The 19,760-nt window shown below is 42.2% G+C and overlaps 1 protein-coding gene across 2 annotated transcripts; it reads left to right on the top strand.

Moving 5' to 3' along the window:
• The first annotated feature begins 338 nt into the window (after positions 1-338).
• Positions 339-19,286, top strand: zbtb10 (zinc finger and BTB domain containing 10). Of its 2 annotated transcripts, XM_078267475.1 has the most exons (5): positions 339-1,337; positions 7,568-8,600; positions 13,607-13,672; positions 16,644-16,819; positions 18,076-19,286. In XM_078267475.1, exons 1-5 carry the CDS (start codon positions 666-668, stop codon positions 18,355-18,357), a joined length of 2,229 nt encoding a protein of 742 aa, XP_078123601.1. In that variant the 5' UTR covers positions 339-665; the 3' UTR covers positions 18,358-19,286. The 2 variants fall into 2 exon arrangements, with proteins under 2 accessions (XP_078123601.1, XP_078123602.1); XM_078267476.1 differs by lacking the exon at positions 13,607-13,672.
• The last annotated feature ends 474 nt before the right edge of the window (positions 19,287-19,760 follow it).

The following is a 19,760-nucleotide window of genomic DNA, read 5'->3' on the forward strand; positions in this document are numbered from 1 at the left end:
TAATATTAATGTAATGGAATAATAATAAGCAATTAAATATCACAATTCATTCACACATCTATATTAATACATAAGCTACTTTATATATATTTATACTTCATATATTTATATCTTTTGTAAATGAAATAAACATTCAACAAAGTAGGACTATAGACACACTACAAGTTCTTACAGAGTTCCTATAGAAATATTATAGGAATATTATGGTAACTCCGTTTAGCAAAGGGCTAAAGTGAGACACACAAGTCAGCATATGGGCTGAGAAGACAAGCAAAGTCCAAAAATGAAAAGCATGCGGAAAATGGGTGCAGCCTTCAAACACAAAAGACCCCTTGCTGATCAACAGATCCCCATCTTCCTTTAAAAGCCGCCCCCTCCCTCTCCAACCCCCCTTTCTCTGGTCGAGGTGCATTGTGGGGAGGAAAGTCGTTGCCATTCGACCTCTGCGGGGCCTGCGCGGACGCAGCGAGAACCCTGAAATTCATTATGCGTTTAAAACCTTTATTTATTTCCGCATAACCTAGATACTCTCACCGGGAGGGCCAAAGCGGAGAAAAGGAACGACGACGGTCCATCTCTTTCGGAAAATACATCGTTCAAATATATTATTTTGTCGGAGAGTGATACTGTTGAGAAAGTGAAGATTCTAATATATATTAAGAAAAATGTCCGGTGAGAGAAACCGCAGGTCGCTGGCTTTCCGAGGAGGTGGATTAGCTGGGTTAACAGGTTCCAGCGGTATCGGTGGGGGGAACTGTAACAGCTGGGAGGCCCCGGCCTGTCAAGACCGACATTTTAACGGGAACAGGCCGGATCAAGAGGAGGACGGGGATCTGGGGGCTAAAGGATCATCGCAGAAGAGAGTGGAGAGCGCTGGGTCTGTCAGCGATAGCACGGAACCCGAGGCGGAGGAAGAAGAGGACCCGGAAGAGGGCAGCTCGGCAGCTGGGGACGGCGACAATGGTGTCGGCTCGGTGGAAGGGGAGGACGGGTCCAGGAAGGGGAATAGCTTGACAGAGGGGAACGGTCCCAGCAACGCTGACGGCCAGGAGTCGGGAAGCGGGTCGACTGGGGGCGAGACTGGATCCAGGAAATCTGGAGTAGAGATGAGACCGCAGACGTTGCTTCAAAAACACTCATTCCATGCTTTATGGTTGCAAGAATTTCCATGGTTAAAATTTTGCCAGGAGACGGGACTTATGTCCTGTTCTTGGTGTCACAACATTGCCACTAAAAACAGCGACGAGCTTGTCAAAGGCAGTCGCAGCTACAAACGGGCCTTGCTGCTGAGACATCACCTGTCTTCTGAGCACAGGAGAAATGACCCCACCAAACAGGTAACCTTAGCTCAAGTCCATGAAGATTTCGCTTCGTTACCGACGTAACATGAAATAGCTGTCACACATTTGTCATACCCTGTCATCTGTCTTGTTTGTCATTAATAACGACAGTTTCTACAACTTCGAAAACATAACGACGGTGAAAATAGGCTATTCCCTAGCTAAGCTTCAAAATCCCTTCTCCGGGCTGATTAGCTAGCACAAGCCTGCTAACCTGACCTAACAACTAGCCTAGCCAACCAGCCGCTTGTAGCTCCTCTGTAGCCGGAGGTAGATGGGCAGTGACGGTGGTGGAAAGCCCCTAGCGAGGCTAGTGTCGACTAACTAGCTAGTACTTAATGGCAAAACACACTGAACCACTTTTCAGCGTGAGTGACACGAATCTCTCGGATTCAGTTAACGTCCAAAATGTGTGTCTGCCCACTCATCTGTCAGGTTACACGCACAGACCTGCTCCTGTATGACACCTGCTAGCTACTATCACATAGGAGGCTGTTCCTTTTAGAATGAATGATTCATTGTATGTTACAAATAACTTTTGACCATTTTGAACTGCTTATAAAGTATTAACAACTAATGGACAGTGTTAGTGTTGTAGAATACTTTTTTATGCACACTGTACAGCAACCCCTTTTTTTTGCATCAGCAGCTGTCTTGATTGCTAGCTTGCTAGAGGTCACACAATGGCAAGGGCTCGACCCTAGCTGCCTTTGGGGAACCGCACCCCCACCCAACCCCCCTCCTCCTTTCTCTCATCATGCAGTTCTGCTGGCTCGCAGTCCCGGGTGACCTCTGGCCATTTCTTCCTCCTCCACCTCCTCCTCCCTTTGGGGAGCTAAATTAGAGGCATTGTGCTAGAATGACCCCCCGAAATCCATAGATGGTGTCACTTGCAGGGCTGGACAAGAGGAGGAGAGTAAATAACGTTGCTTACAGCCTGACAGCTTGCCTGGCCCATTTGAATAGGCATGAATGAGTGAAATAGACGTCAGTAAATAGAAAGACACGGCATCACCTGACCCTGTCATGAACATATTTCTGGATTAATGGGTGCTAATGTTATACCATTGGGGCATATTTTTATGATTTAAGGCCTCATTTTGTATGCACCACACTGAAACCATATTGGAAAGTTGCACCTCTTAATGTGATTGGCATATATAGACCATATGGTTAGCCTAAGCTTGAGGTAGGTATAAAGTTGGTGACAGTATCCGTATATTGAATGCTTATAATCCAAAACAACCAAGCCACTTTAGTGAAGTATGTCTTTATTGACGCGCACAAGGTATTTTTATTGGTTCATTATTTTTATTGCAGTGTAGACAACATTTCTACTCCTTCAGAGATCTCATAAAAACAGGGAGGGTATATTTACCCCAACAATCTAGTGTCAAAGGGCATTTCTCTCATCAATCCTATTCTGAAAAAAACGTAATGTTACTTTCTCCTCCTTGTACGTTTCCACACCCAACCTCCTTTTCTGACAATGGTCTGGGCTATCAGAGGAATTAAGACCGGGCTGCTATTTGACTCTAATTTGTAAGCGAAGAGGATTGCACTACCACATTTAGTTACTTCCTTTGCACATGCAATCACTAATCAGAATGACTTAAAGTGATCCACTCTTGTACACATCTCTAATTGGTAATGAGGGCAGTAAGGGTGGATTAGGGGCTTGCTGTGGCTTTTCCTTAGCAACAGGGACCCCAGACACTGTACTGAGATGTTATCCAGGCCATTTCCACATGTAGAATAGAGCTGGGACGATAAGTCCCAGTGCTGCATTATTGGAAATGATTCAATTCATATTTTATTGAATTATTTTTTGTGGTTTTGATGTTCCTCATAAGATTTTTCTCTTATGACTGCCTTTTGAATAAAACTGTAATGCTCTTCATATATGCAGTACTGTTGAAATAATGAGCAGCAGTGAATGTTAAGCAAGGTGGCATTGTGCAGCAGTACATTAAAGGGGAATTATGGTGTTATGAGGCAACGTCTTGTTCTATTCACCCATTCCTGACGTTAGTCAGGCCTCTGCTGCATTCGTTAAAGCTAACTCGATTAGCCCTAGCACACCAGGGCAGCTGTGGTAAATGTGGGTCTCCTTGGAGAAGGGGGCCGTTGTCCTTAATTCTCTAGACGCTGTCTTGTGCTCAGATTGTTCCCTATGCTCTCTGGTAAAAGGTTAACATGAGGCAAAAGTAGGCCATTGTTTCCCTTAGATTAAATATGAGATCACATATCTAGGACCTACATGAATACAAGTCAATTTTCTTCTCTAGTAACTGTTTTTTCCTTTGTCCACAAATTGGTAAAAGGTTCGGTGTTAAACCCACATGGGTAGTCGTAGGACTAATCATATGTTGTCATCACGTACGGAGATTCTATTCTACAACTAAGTTTCATAAACTAATACTGAAAGCTGTATATTTTTATTACACTGTACATGTAAAAGCCCAGCTAGGGACGAGAGTTGAAAATTAACAATGGCTATAAATTGGATATATTGGATCGTCCCTATAAAATAAAATAAAATAAAATAAAATCTAATTCCCAGGGGGGAATTTCAGATATGCTGTACCTATACAAGTCATTTCACCTCCTCATTTTAGTTGAGACAAACACCATAGTCATTGTTGAGATTGAGTCTCCCCCAATGGGAAAGGGGACCCACCCTTAGTAGTCTGGTGTCTGCCAAATAGATGGGTGGTTTATTGGGGGCCACAGGTCAGGGGAATGGGGTGGGGTGGAGCCAGAGGGAGAATTCTTCTTGTTGAATACGTTAGTGACCCCCCCCAAAATCTCTGCCTCCTCTGTCAGGGCATTGTTAGGAGGCCGGGAGACACTCGTTGCAGCACTCCCACACCTTGGGCCAAACGCACACTGCAGTATTGTTCTAGCATCTGGGGACAGACGGGTTGGGTGAGGAGGGGGGGTTGAGGGAAGGATACAGTAAATGTAGGGAGTTAGGAGAGGACCGGTGAAGACGGCCTCAGGGCTGGGCTGGTCATGGGACTGGATTGATGGTGGTGGGGGTAGAAGAGTTAGGAGATGGGGGGAAAAACTTGTGCATAAAAAGTAAACAACTGGCTACAGTGGGTCATTATGTTGCGTGGGGACAGTGCTGTATCCCATAATCTGTTAGAGGTGTGTATGACTGAGGCCGGTGCTTCAATAAGCGTGGATTTATGACCATCTTGGTTTGTTTAATCCACCTGTAAATCAGTTCTTATTGGCCATTCACTGTAAATTTTAAAGCATCCATGTTAGACCTAGATCAAAGGATCTTTCTTCCCCAGCGCTCTCTTGGATTCTCTTGCACTCTCATTCTTCCACCCCTGCCATCTCTGGCTCAAATAAAAACCTAGCCACGTCACAACTTGGGGAGGTTGATATTGTCCCCACATTCTCTCTTGGCTCAGGCTGGTTTTGCCTCCAGCATCTGCTGTGCAGGGTTGGTCTGCTGCTTCTCTAAGCTCCCAGCTCACACGTGGCACATCTGGAGAGATGATGATGATGATGCTGCTGAGGCCAGTATGGAGCAACTTATCCAGTACCAGGCTGTCCTAGTCTGACTCCAATAAGTACACACACTCTCACACACACACACACACACACACTCACACACACTCACACACGCTCTCATATCAGAACTGCCAGGCAATTCTTACCAATCTTGCTATTTGTGATGGATAAAAGCTGTGAGTAGTCATGGATTTTGGGGTGGGATGGCCAGTTAGTCGAAATGATAAAATGGGTCAACAAATTCCCAGGTACTAGGAGTCTGAGAGCTCTTGTTTATTTACAGCATTTCTAACATATTGGCTCTTTTATTCTGTCCAACCCTCACCGACTTCTGACTGTAAATATGTTTATCTTCCGGTTAGCCCATCAAGTTGAAAGCTTGTTTGGTCTAGACCTATCAAGAGGAGAGCAATGGACAAAAACAAAGCAGAAACAACTGTATGCAATCTAACTTGGATGCATATCCAACACCCCTTGTTGTGATGGCACTCCTGCCCTTCACCACACCAATATATTCCGCAACAGTACTGAACATGATGACCATGCCCCTGCAGAGGCTTTAATGTGTATACCATGGAATATTTTTTCTCCTCTCTCCCCATCCTCTTCGGCTCACCCACACGCACTCCGGCTCCTTTCTTTGCTTGCGAGTGGGAGATGCTGTGTAATAAGAGAGTGAGTGCCGAAACCTTTCACAAAGGCCTACAGTGAGTGGACAATGAGCCTCAGGGAGAACACAGGCTATTGTGAAGGCTAAAATGGGGTGACACAACTCTGTCGCGCTGGTTTTCCGTCCCCCTGTGCTCCACATTTTCTCCTCCGCCCTTTTTCACGAGGCTCAAGGTCTCGCTCTCTCCGTCTCTGCCTCACGCTCACTCGTTTTCTTTGTGCGTGTGTTATTAGGCCTTTCTCTTTTATGCTCCAACCATTTCTCATCTTCTTTTCACACTTTTTTTTTTTTTTTTTTTTTTAATATAGCTGTGATTCTATTTTTTTTTCCTCTATCACAACTGTACAATTCTGCTCTCTTGTCATCTATTATTTTTTTGTCCTTTGATTTCTTCTAGCCTGCAAAGTACATCCACACATCCTGCATCGTACATCACCCCCTTCTCTTTCTCTCCCTCATTTTGCCTCTGATTTCATTCCATCCCATCTCTCTTCATCTCTCCCCCTCCAGCTGTGACAGAGGATGATAAGCCCCCCTATACTATCCTGTGTGTCCAGGCTGCCCTGGACAAGCGCTGCAGTGTGGAGGGAGTAGGGGTGGGGGCTGGGTGTGGGGACCTCAGAGAAATGGATTTAATCTGAATTACTCGAGCTGAAACCCCAGCTGTGTGTATGTGTAGGCAGCTTGGTTTCTGTGTGGTTTGTTGTGTGTACATGCATGTGTGCGCAGCAGAGATGGTGGTGGGCGGGCGCAAAAGTGCAGAGCTCTAGCAATGTGAATTATTCTGGATTAGGACATCTGCTGTGCAATTCTAAAATGATCCGTAGATGTATGCTGCTGCATGTGAGTTAAGTGTAAAACTGTAATGTAGAGTTCTACACATGCATGGTGTGTACATGCATTTTTGTTTTGTATTGGGCTGTGTATTCTGTCTATGTGCAGATGTAAGCGCATGCATACACTCATGTGTAAACTCCACCTCTTCTCTGCTCCGTACCAGGCTGGCCCTTTGCCCTGTTAAGGGGGAGCAGGGAAGGGGGAGTTTGGCTGTTACAGGGTAGTTCTATGCTTCTGCCAGTTCCCCTCCCATCCTACAGCCACGTTGTGTCCTGCTTTGGACGCTCGTCAGCCCTTCTCCAGGTCTAATTACGGCCCGTTTTACATCTAGCATCCAAGTAAAGAAAGATCATTTTATTGTACAGAAGCTACTGTAAATTTGTGTAAAATGTTGAATCTTGAATGAATACACTTTCCAATTTAGCTTTTGGCCAAATTGGAAAGTGTATTCATTAATCATGACAAAATAAGTTATTTTGTCTTTTGAGTAAGAGGTGTCACTGTTGTGGTTTGTACATTTGATTGACTGAAAATGTTCATCCTACTATTACTATAGCTGTGCTCTCTTAGTCTAAGTTTGGACACATTCTCTGGGGTTGTTGAAATGCATTTTGGAAAATGTGGGAAATTATTAGACTAATTAAAATATAAATAGCAGAGCCGCCTTGTGGCAAAGTCTCCAGCAAATCAACTCATTACAATGGCTTGTGGAAAGCACTGAACATCGCAGTTTATTAAAATGTAATTGTACAATATATGGTATGGCTTTCTACTTCTGCATTACTACAAAAGGAAAATACTTTTCCATTTTTATGTTAAATTTATGTATTTTAGGGTTTATTAATCTATCATTGTGCCTTGCATGATATGTTTTGTGTTAGGACTCGTGGAAGTTTAATGGTAAAAAATAATTGATTATGGGGCGAGGTAATACTACCCAGCCTTAAAGTAACACGCCTTTCATTGCCTCTTTTCCACCTCCTCTGTGACAGAAACCTGTTGAACCTGTTTCACCCCTAGGGCAGGTGCAAACCCCGAGGGTGTATGTGTGTGGGTATTTATTGTAGAGACAAAGTTACAGGAAGGGAAAATATATTTGCCTCTACCTGCGTTGGACCTTGCTTTTGCATATTACTTGTGAGAACACAAATCTTAAGTCATTTTTCTTTTTCTTCTCTTTCACGTAAAGGAGACAATGAGGCCCTCAGGAAACACCAGCCCCTCCACTAACTGCTCAGAGGAAGACTACCGCAACAAGCCCAATGAGAACTCCTACTGTTACCAGCTTCTCCAGGAGCTGGACAAGCAACGCAAAAGTGGCATCCTCTGTGACGTCAACATAGTCGTCTCGGGCCAGGTGTTCCGTGCACACAAGAACATCCTGGTGGCGGGCAGCCGCTATTTCAAAACCCTCTACTGTCTGACCAAGAGCGAGGACCAGGACCAGGCCACGGTCACACACCTGGATGTTGCTGCTGTGCAGGGCTTCTCTGTTATCCTCGACTTTCTCTACTCTGGGAATCTGCTGCTCACAAGCCAAAATGCCATTGAGGTGATGTCTGTTGCTAGTTACCTCCAGATGACAGAGGTTGTACATTCATGTAGGGCTTTTATAAAGGATGCCCTGAATATCAGCATCAAGCAGGAGGCTCCGGATTCAGTGGTGGTGGACTACAACAAGAGGCAGATGGTGTCCAAAGAGGGACAGAGGGGCCTGGACTGCAAGCCAAGCAACTTCTGGGCCACAAGCATCCTGTCAAAGCTGTCGATCAAGGCCAGCAACAATCAAGGAAAGGAAGCAATGGAGGAAGAAGACGAAGGTGGCAGGGTGAAGGAGGAGACCAGCGATATAGAGGTGACAGTGGTTGGGGGTGCGGGCTGTGCCCTGGTGACCCCAGGAGCCTCTGGTAACTCGACCCACCACAATGACAACTCGTCTGATTCAGCAGAGACCAATGAAACGAGGTCGGCGAGTGGTCAGGTGCAGGTATTCGTCTGGAACGAGCCAGCCACAGGTGGCGCTGCAGCAGCACACGCAGCAATAAAGCGAGAAGCACGGGATGTTGCGGCAGGAAGCGGCCGGAGGAAAAAACAGACCACCACACGGCGTTTTGTGTACAACTTTCCACCAGAGCCTGAAGAGGGATTTGACGAGGGGATGTTCATCCAGCCCTCGGCCTCCTACCCCAGAGAGGACTTCTCCTCCCTCTCCGAAAATGCTGGTATGACACACATTTGTACCTCTAAACACACTTCACACACTTGCCACCCCCCCCCCCCTATAATATATGAATAGCTTTCACCGTTAACTCATGAATTTCTTATTCCCATTAGTCACACTGTATACTCACTGTAAGTAAAAGGAAGCGGCTCCATTTTTAAGGTAGAGAGGTGCATGCAGAATTTCTTCTGTGACATATAATTACTTGAAAGCTCTGTTAAGACACAATAATCAGGGCGCTGTATTGCATTTTATGCACCAGTTTAGAGCATTTATCTGAAATTCTTTATTGGCCATAAGATCCTAAAGGAATCCCAATAATGTGATAGAAATGCAGTATAAATTATCAGCCTTTTAAAAAGTTGGAATTTACAATAGAAGTCATAAGTATTTAAAATGAAATTCTGTCGGTCTGAACAATGCTTGTCCCTACACCATGCATTTGTAATGATTAACCCACCAGGGGGTCAGTGGGGCTGAAGAGGATAACCCTGATAGGTCACATGGCTTCAGTATTTGATCTTCTTTTTGTGGTCTTCCAGCCTGTAAAATTTTGCAAAATTTTAGTACTGGATATTAGCACCTTATTACTTGGGGGGCAGCATTGCCTCATTTATATAAATGATCTGTCACCATATAGTGAGGTATTTAATCATGTCACACCGATGATCACCTATTCACTGCTAATAAGCTAAGCTGTGGCCGCCTGCAGTGGGAAACGCAGGCATGATCACTAGTTTACATGATCAAATTATTGATCGCACATCACACAAAAGTATGGATTTTCAGCTTTCCATCAATGTCCTGCTGTGAAACCTAACAGCATATTTGCTTTTCAAGCTTTTAACCTGCTGTGCACAGCCAGTAAGTGAGTCACTCCCAGCCATGATCTTCACTAATCACTCCAGAGCAAGGGGCTTGTAAAGGTTACGCCCACCTGGACTGCTTTGTGTTCCAACATTGCTGCTGAGACTTGTTTTTAAAGAAAAGATAAGGGGTTTTATCTAATTCAATGACTTTGAAGCAATGTAATGGTTCAGATCAATATGCTATGTTTTATGGAGGAAAATAATGAAATGTCACTATTTAAAGTGAGTTGGAGAGAGAATTAACTATCCTAAAAAACACGCTATATGCTGTGGTTGGCAACAACGTTAAATCCCTATGAACTTTCGCTCATTCAATCAATTTTTCAATCTCGCTTGATAAAACTTTCATCTTCTCCCTTTCTCTTTACCCTTTGATGCCTTCCCCTTTCTGTCTCTTAATCTATCCATCGCTCCATCCATCCGGTCCACATACAGTGTAGCGCTCTTAGTAATCTCTTCTTTCAGCTGCAGCCTTCTCCTTCTGTTGGCCCCATTAAGCTTGGCACTCCATGTAACCATAATTATATCACATATTAAGTGGAGTGGTATTGGGGGGGGGGGGTTGGAGAGGGAGAAAGAGAGAGAGAGACTCTAATGCAGGAAAAATGAAGAAAGCAGGGGAAACATCTCTTCCCCCAGGCCTCCCTAAATGCACTTGAATGCTCTTAGTGCCTCCAACTCCTCCTATGGCTCTTCTTAATGTGTGCACAAAGTGATCCAGGGTGTTGTAATATCCTAGAGAGACGCTCACTTAAAGAGTTTGTCTGCATGTGTGCTGACTCTTCTCTTCATGTATCTTTGTTGTTTAGCCCCATGTCTCTACTTAATGTATACTACGTTTCCAAATAAAGATATGGTTAAGACTTCAAGTATGCTGTTAGTCACAGTAAAAGGTTGCAAGGCAACTGTTTACCCTTAAATTATAGTTTTGTGTTCAACATTCATACAGTATACTCTGTGTGTATGTTAACAGTTTACATATAGATCTGTGAATATGTAGTCTCTGTATGGGCTTTTAATTGTAAAGATTTCTCCGTCTCTCTATTGTTTAACGTGTGAGAGGTGGTATCCAGTGTGAGGCAGAAACGGGCAACACATTATCTTGATGCGGTTTGATGTCAGGGTGAGAGGAGGTCTTTTTTTTTCTTTCTTTTTTTTAGCCAAATGAACAATTGATATTGGGAAGTTGCATTCATTTCTGTGTGTTGTTGATCAGCGGCCTCGTACATATATAGCGTTTTTCGATTTCCAATGTAAGAAAAGTGTTTTCCAAACGGTTTTATGGTTCCCTTTTAAGAGGAGTGTTTCCAAAATGCTCTCTGATGCTGCATTTTAGTTCAGAAGTGTTGTGTCCGTTTGGACTGACTGTGGGTCTTTAACAATGATTACTTTGTCCATCTGTTAAGACAGGGTGAGGCAGACAGAGAAGACAAACGGCGAGCCACATGTAAATTATATCTGTCAGGACTAAATGCCAGCTTTCCCTGCCTTAGTCTGCAATGTTGAGTCCATTTCAGTTTTTTTTTTTTTGTTTTTTTTTATCTTTTGAGCCAAGCTTTTTAGTTGATATAGGTTTATGTTTGTTCTGCAGGTAAAGTGTCCATGGGTTACATGAAAGTTGCTTAATAAAGAATGTATTATTAATAATAACTTTCTACAATAATGTAGTCCTATTTCTCTCCACACGGTTAAAGCTTTTTAGCCCTGCCTCCAGGTTTTAGGACATTCTTTACTTAGTTGGAAAAGGTGGGATCCAGTGGTGTGTATGTAATATTCTGCATTTATTTACAAGTACTTCTTGGTAGAAAGCTACTGTGTCATGGAGTCTACTGTACGTGTAGCGTCAGAGCACCCAGCTATATTAATGCCATTTTTCACTTCATAGCTCCTGGAACGTACATCAAAAGATGGTCAAGTACCATTTATGGACCAAAAGTCATTAGCCAAAGTTTTCAGTTTGATCCCACAGCCTCTCTCTGCTGTCCAGGCTTGATTAGTCTTGTGTTGCATACAGTGCTCATTTGTTGTGACTCAATCTGGATATGTGTGCCACATGATGTCTAAAATGCTAGTTACGCTTTACTGAAATATTGCTTGACAAAGCAAAACATGAGTGTGTACAACTATTAGCCATGTCTACTAGGGCTGGACGATTAATTGCATTTGCGATAATATCGCGATATGTTAAAACGCGATTTCCTAATCGCAAAGGCTGCGATTTGGTCACATGACTCGCAAGAGCAAATCAGTCTGCACTCCGCAGAGAAAGCATCAACTTAGCACGCTTACCTTGAGCTGATTTCTGTCATTCAAACAACTCTGAGTTGTAGTTTAAAACTTTTACAGCCATTTTAATAAAATGAAGGGTTTTATTCGGGCTCGATTCCATACATGCAGTTAATGGATACAGGCACACAGAACTGAAGGCTCTGCTCTGCTCTCTTCACGAGGGGGAGGGGCTGGAGGCAGCTCCTCTCTGTGCACTGTAAAAAAAAATACACGTATTATTTAACTGTCTAGTGTGTAATTGTGTGTTGTTCATAAATGATGATCAAATGATTTATTGTTTGTCTTTGTTGAATAATACAGAAGACAAAGAGCTTAAAAAAATAATCGAATCGCACTTAGATTATTTTCAAAAATCGTTCAGCCCTAATGTCTACTGTGGGTTATGAGATTATTCTATAACACACACACTACATGCAGAAGGAAGGGTTTATGGCTTTGCTCGCGAACACAACTTGGATCCAAAACTTCATCTTTTGGTTGTGAGATGCTCGCTCTGAAATTAGACCGTCCTCTTGCACGATTAGTCGTTGCTGGCTTGCATATTTCTGTCCGAGCCTATGAGCAGTCATCCACCAATGTTATCTGTCCCAGTTTCCCACAGTGATGTCACTTATTTGATTTGTGCGGTCATTCTCCAAGCATGGAAACATAGTAGCCCAAATGGTGGTATTCTTTCTGCAGTTTTGTATGTCTTTCATTTTAAAATGTGTGCTTGTCTTTTTATTTTTTTTTAAAGGGTTGTTCAACAAATAAAATGTTCAGGGCTATAACTAACATTTATTGTCTGTATCGTTTTATCTACTGATGTATTTTATTAATACATTAATGTAAACTTGATTAATGTAGTCTTTCAATTGCCAGAAAGCAGCCTGTCACAATTTCCTAGAATTTGAGGTGTCTGTCTTTGTTTGGCTGACCAACAGTTCAAAACCCAAACCTATTCAGTTTACAATTTTATAAGACAGATAAAAGCGGAACAGTTTTGCATTTGGAAGGCTTGAACCATCAAGTATAGTAATAGCAGTAGCATTTTGCTGGGAGAAAATGTCTGAAACAATAGGAGGTAGACAGTTTACAGAGTCACAGGAATGCTAGTGTTGTGTGGAAAATAACAGTTGAAAGTGAAGGCTGGTTTCAAAGATACAAGTACTTTGCCATTGCTGTCTGCTCTTACCTCGCTGAGCCCACAGCCAACACTTGTGGCCAATACATTCTTGGGTCTTTTCCAAAAAACTGTTGGATTGTTTAAAGGGTGCTTGCTGCACACACTAACGCAGCAGGTGAAATGCATTTGCATACACATTAGTCTCTGTTGAAGTGTGCACATGAACGCACACCTATGCACAACAACTTCCCCAATGCCTGCGAGCGGCAGTCCCTTCCCTCCCTAATCCACTCTAATGCACTGGGGCTGTCCTCACTATTCCAAATATTGACCCAGGGAGAATGGACACACACACTCACAGGGGCGTGTCTTTAATGTGCTCCAAGCACTGATGCTGGAGGAACCGGACACACACAGGTGCTCACACACAAGTGCTAACAAAAGCTGAGTGTAAACTGAGCCGGTGTAAGGGCTCAACTCTAATTAACCCCCTGCCTGCTGGAGCCCTGGTTACACAATTAGTTTGTTTCCCTGGCCCTGTTTTACATATAGTAGGGACGTGCGTGTGTGTGTGTGTGTGTGTGCGTGCGTGTGCGCGTGAACTTCCATTGTTTCATGCGGGGGATGGTTAGTTGTGTACACAAGGCGTTGTGAGGTGTGCAGCCCCCCTCCCCAGGCTCTCAACCACCTCTCATCTCTCTCTTTCTCCCTCTCGCTTCTCTTGTCCCCCTCCTCCTTTCCCAGAGCTGGCCAATCAGTTCCAGTATAGCATCATCCAGGACTTACAACAAGGGGAGTCCTGGGAGAATGGTAAGCCACCGCGACTACCACAAAAAAGAACAGGCTGCTTCAATGACACTTGAAATCTTTGACTAAAATGCATATTCTCTGAGTGTGGGCAGTCCAGTCAGTTTGTCTCATTGAAGAGGAGAGCAGACAACCTATTTCTATTTTAAGAGTTAGTTTTCAACCAGCCTTCAAATGCGTAGCTGACCGGCATGACCCTGTTACACAAAATGATCTATGATGTTATCCCCATGTCTGTCTATTAACAAAATATATGGGAATAAAAGGTTAAAGTCAATTTGATTCATATAGGCAAAAAGTATGGAGTGTTCTAAATCCATACTACACACTAATTATATGTATGTAAGTATGCAGTGTGTTCCTAAGTGTCAAAAATGAACTATACTCAAAAGTGACAAAACGGATACCATGCGTAAGAAAAAAACTGCTTTTTCAGTGTGCTGTTGACACTACTTTAACAGAAAAAAACCTTAGCTGTCTATTTGTGAAATTGAGTCGCAGTTTGATTGACAGGCATCGGTGTAACGGTTGAAGTTATGGGTTGAGACATAAACTGATGCGTTTCTTAAATAAAGATTTCGTTTGATTTCAGACCCCCTATTTTGTCTGCTGTTTGTGTAATGACAGATAGGGAAATTAAAATTTCCGCCTAAACAGCTTGTTGCACATCCATAAGGTGTACAACACACACTCATGCATGGCAAATACACAGGTGACCTGCTTCTCGTCAAACCTCCTCCCTCCTCCCCCTAACAACCTGCCCTAACAACGCCTCTGTTGTGTGCACCCTGGCTCAAACAAAAGGCCACTGAAGACACTCTGTTTTTAAAATCAATAGATTACTTATTTATTTGTAAGCCAAGCTGTCCTCAGTAGCTTGGTTGCTTAAACAGACAGTGCTGGCGTGCGGATATCTTGATTTCTTTCTTTAAGACACTGAAATAAAAAAAACACGTCTATACCATATGCTCTAATCGTTAAGTATTATAATAGCCAAGCTTGATGGATGCTACATAAAGGTGTTGTGTTTGATGTTAGGAGTTGCTCTTCATATGATGGAACATATCCAGAATCATGTGCATTGTGATTTATGTAGAGTAGCTGCAAATTGACATTTTCTTAATGTGAGACCGAGTCGTTAAATTATTAGTTGTACCTCTTTATAAAAAGCATGATTTCTTTAGTACCTTACACCAAACTGTATTATATCCATGTAGTACTGCTGCTTTACATTCACTGCTAATATGAATCTGTATCCTGGTGCAGACCAACACCAGTTACTTAGCAACAGTGACAGAGCTGGATTGTAAAGTTTTTTTTAAATTTTTATTTTTTTATCCCTGCTGTTTAACAAACTTTGACTAAAGGGCCTTTTTGTTTCATCAGTTTGTGGTGTCTTGTTCTCTCTAATGGCGACCGCATCCTAACTCGGTGATTTGATAAACAGAATATTGGTTCCTGACACACTCTCATTAGAGGATCTATAGATGCAAATGTAGCTTTTATGATCATTGTCTTCCTCCATCTCCAGTTTGTTCTTCCAGTCCAGTCAGATTTAATTTATGAATTTAAAGAACGAACCATGGTTGTGGTTTTTAAAGATGTAATTGTACACTAGAGATGCACCGATTACAACTTTCTAGGCCGATTCCGATTTTCTTTAAGTTAGGCCAGCCGATACCGATTTTAGCCGATTCCGATTTCATTTTTTCTAACCACTTTACAGCACACACAAATATTTATTTTCTATCTTTTCTTTAATAGAAAATGTTACATTTTGCATAGAATTTTTTTTTGAATAATTGATCGGTATAAAATACAACTATATAAATGACTCCTAATCTAAAGTGCAATGTTATGGAAGAACCATTTCCTTCTTTTCACATCCAATATCCAACTAAACATATGTGATATATTTAGCAAACTAAACTTCTGTATGTATGAAAACGGGTAATGGCAATACAATAATATAAAAATAAAATAAATATAGCTTTAATGCAGTATAAAGATATTTCTCAAAACACACACACAGGCCTGTTTAAACGTCAACAGTAACGTTACCTGAAAACGGCGTGTAGTTCCTTTTTTAGCAAGGTTGCTTTATGTGTCATTGTGCATAAATGTGAACACTACCGTTGCTGTCAACAGGCTTATCTGCTAACGTTAGTTACCGATGGTTACCTCGGAACAATCCAGCAAATAGACGGTAGGTTACCCTAGAGTGCCGTTACCTGAAACAGATGATTTAACGTCACCGCTCATTTTACACACAGTTTAACAACAAAACTAAACTCTTTAAAGATTACTATGTTTTTAATGTTGGTTTTAAGCGGTATGCATCTCCACTAACCTGGAAAGCGTTTTAAACAGTAACGTTAATAAAGCGTGTCGGAGGAATACAGTGTCTTTTTTTTTGTTTGTTTACAACGTCTCCTACAGTGGCCAGCGGGGCGTCGGAGGCAGAGGGACCACACAGCGTTTGCTAACGTTAGCTTCTTGTTTCATCTAGGGTCTGATAAACTCCTCAAAGTCAGTGTGCCCAACGCTTTTTTCCGATAAACTATAGCCGTCATATCTCACGGGACCCGCGCGAGTGCGGTTTTCATGTTCCAGTTTTTCCAGCCTCAGAGAAGGGAGAGAGAGCGGTTGACTGTGTATAATTACGACTTTATGACATTTCATAAACAGCTGATTGAGCGGCAGTGCGCCGCTGCTACATGCATACAGCGAAAACTCTGCATGTGCACGTGTGATGTTGCGCGATGTAAATCATGCGACGCCCGAGTGCATTTGACCGGCATAAAATCGGCATATGTCAGACTAACTGGCAGGTCTCCGGTCATGGCCGATTCTGGTCACCTGCCGGTCAATCGGTGCATCTCTATTGTACACCAAAACATGATGTTACTAAATCTTGTCTCTTGCTTACCTTGCATACCTCTGCATACTTGTGTTTTTCTCTGTCTCTACCCAGGCGAGTCCTCACACCTAGCCCTCAATAAGCTCAAGTGCCCCCACTGTAACTACATCGCCAAGCACCGGCGCACGCTCAAGAGGCACCTGATCATCCACTCGGGCGTACGCTCTTTCAGCTGCGACATCTGTGGCAAGCTGTTCACGCGCCGCGAGCACGTAAAGAGACATTCCCTGGTAAGTCCACATACGCACAGGATCCTCCCCGCTCTTTTACACCACCATGTGCATCCACCATCTTGTGCCAAACACTACAGTGTTTTGGCCACCCTCACGTCTTCGCACTCCACCTCATGATTTGTGTCTGGGAGCTTTTTGCTCGAGGCAGTGAGTGCAGCAAGATGTTTTCAAACGAAGAAATGTATGGCTATGAATACAATCTTTTATACCCAAATTCCCTGTGTAGAAAAAGGCCAAGCTTGCAACTGTAATACCTGTGATTTATTGCTCCATAGTTAATATTTGGAGAATAATTTTAAAATAATAGTTTAAAATAATAGTTTTAACATTTAACATTTCTGGAAACACGCTTATTTGCTTTCTTGCTAAGAGTTAGATGAGAAGATCAATATTACTCTTACTTACATGCTAAAAAATTAAGCTACCATTAGCAGCCAATAAGCTTTGCTAAACACAAAGACTGGAAACCGCTAGCCTCACGATGTCTGAAGGTAGTCTCGCATTGCCAGACCTTCCTACACAGCGCTGCGGAGGAGGGTCTTGCTAGTCCACACAGCATTCCGGGATGGGAGAAAAACGTGCTCTGGTGTATTGGCATTTCTTTAAACCAATCACAATCGTCATGGGCGGCGCCAAGCACCGTTTAAAGCCATGGTGCCGCTGCAAAATAGCCTCGCGAAGGAACTTGTTTTGGTGGAACGTGTACGTTCAAAGGTTGTTTTAGTCGTGCAACAGAAAACTCAGATTGGACAGATAGTCTAGCTAGCTGTCTGTATTTACCCTGCAGAGATCTGAGGAGCAGTTAACCATAACCATAGTCGACTGGAGTTTAGAATTCTAACAAAAGTGTAAGGTAATGGACATCTGGCCGAAAAGAGTGAAATCCGGCGGAATTTCCGGCACCAACGGAGCAATAGACTAGTCTATTGTGGATATAGACTAGTCTGAAGGTAACAAAATACCAGTACCTCTCTTAAGTTCACTTATTAACACATTATATCTTACTTGTTAAACTCTTACAAAAAAAAGTGAAATCTCCTGCTTCCAGTCTGTATGCTAATATATGCCATGCTGACTGTCTGCTTAGTGGTAGCTTCATATTTTGTGTACAGACTTCAGAGTGGTATCAATCTTTTCATCTAATTCTCAGCAACAAAGCAATTAAGTGCATTTCTCAAAAATGTCTGTCAACCTGACTCACCTCATCTCCTCAACCCCCTCTCTCTCTCCCTCTCTCCCCATCCCTCTTACAGGTGCACAAGAAGGACAAAAAATACAAGTGCATGGTGTGCAAGAAGATCTTCATGCTTGCAGCCAGCGTTGGTATCCGTCACGGCTCGCGGCGCTACGGTGTGTGTGCGGACTGCGCTGACTCGCACCAGGCCACTCAGGAGGGCCTGGAGGGCATGGAGTTTCCTCGCGACGAAGACTTCGAAGGCGAGGAAGGGGAGGAGCTGGAGGGGGAGGAGCCTAACGACAACGACCAATCAAATTGGGGTGAGGGCAACGCTGGTGCTGCCCCGGAAGAGGACTAAGAATTCTAACAAGCTTGAGAAACAAAACAAAAAAAAGTTGATGTTTAATATATATATATATATGTATACAAAAACTAGCTGGTAAACAATCAACTCCAAAGTGCTATCAAACCTTGAGGTTACTTAATTGTGCAAGTATATGACAAAGAGGTGGATTAAAAGAAAAAGCTTTCGTAGAGTGGAAACTCCAAGATGTACAGATTTTATTATTGTTAAAATGTGTCCAACTCTGGGCCCAGAGCCCACAAGAGAAATATTCTATCGACGAATAATATGATAAATCAGGTTTTTGGTGATGTATTTTTATTTCCTGTTTTTCGGGGGAGAGTTGGGCAGGGTGATTGATATAGTAGAGTTGGGGTAGGCCAATCAACTAAAAAAGCGAAATGTTAATTATTTAATTTATGAAGAGAGGTTATTATGGTCTTATCAATAATTTTTTTTTTTTTTTTTGTCTGCAAGCAGAGGCACAGTAATGGCTGTTGCTTTCTAAACAATCTGAAAGTATGTTGCTTGGTGCTTGTAGAAGTACATGGAAGAAGAGCATTATTGTCCACAGGAAGATTTTTAACTTGCTCTGTAGATCTTGTTTAGATGCGCTAAATATTATATTCTTTTCAAATTTTATTCTTTCCCTGCACAAATCTTGGAACCAAAAAATCTGTTTTGTGACTCTAATGTATCACAGCCATATTTATGATTAATTTAAGAGGGCTGTGGTATTGTGCCAAACAGACCGCACACCAAGATTTAGCAGGAAGCAAAAACTACTGAATACGCTTAAAAAAAAAAAAAAAAAGAAAAGATAAGGTGAGAGTTTTTTGTTTTTTTTAAAAGATGAATTAAAAAAATCGAAAGTAAAAGGGGAAATGTTATTGCTAGCTTTATACAAATCACAGCGTCACAGTAACACTTTATTATTATTATTATTATTATTATTAAACAAAAGCATTTGACTTTCACTTAAAGCTTGAATTTTGCCAAATGACGAAAAATTTGGTGCTGTAATGCTTGTCGCAGAATACTGGACCTACAGGCTAAATATGATGTTTATAATCATAAAGCTTAAACTGACTCAGTTATACATATGTAATCAGCTTAAACTATAGAACACTGTTGTGCTACGGCGACTATCAGGTAAGCTTTGCCATTGTTTTTCAACTTCTATTTGATTTATTGCACACACACGCACACATACCATTTTTTTGTAGAACTACCGGCAGTTTTGAGGACCTAAGTGGACATCAATACCTGTATACGTTTGATTATATTTGGTACTGAGTTTATATATATATATATATATATATATATATATATATATATATATATATATATATATATATATATATGATATATATATATATATATATATATTATATTATTATTTTATTTTTTAAATCACT

This window comes from Sander vitreus, chromosome 14, assembly GCF_031162955.1.
Source record: "Sander vitreus isolate 19-12246 chromosome 14, sanVit1, whole genome shotgun sequence".
Classification (NCBI taxonomy): domain Eukaryota; kingdom Metazoa; phylum Chordata; class Actinopteri; order Perciformes; family Percidae; genus Sander; species Sander vitreus.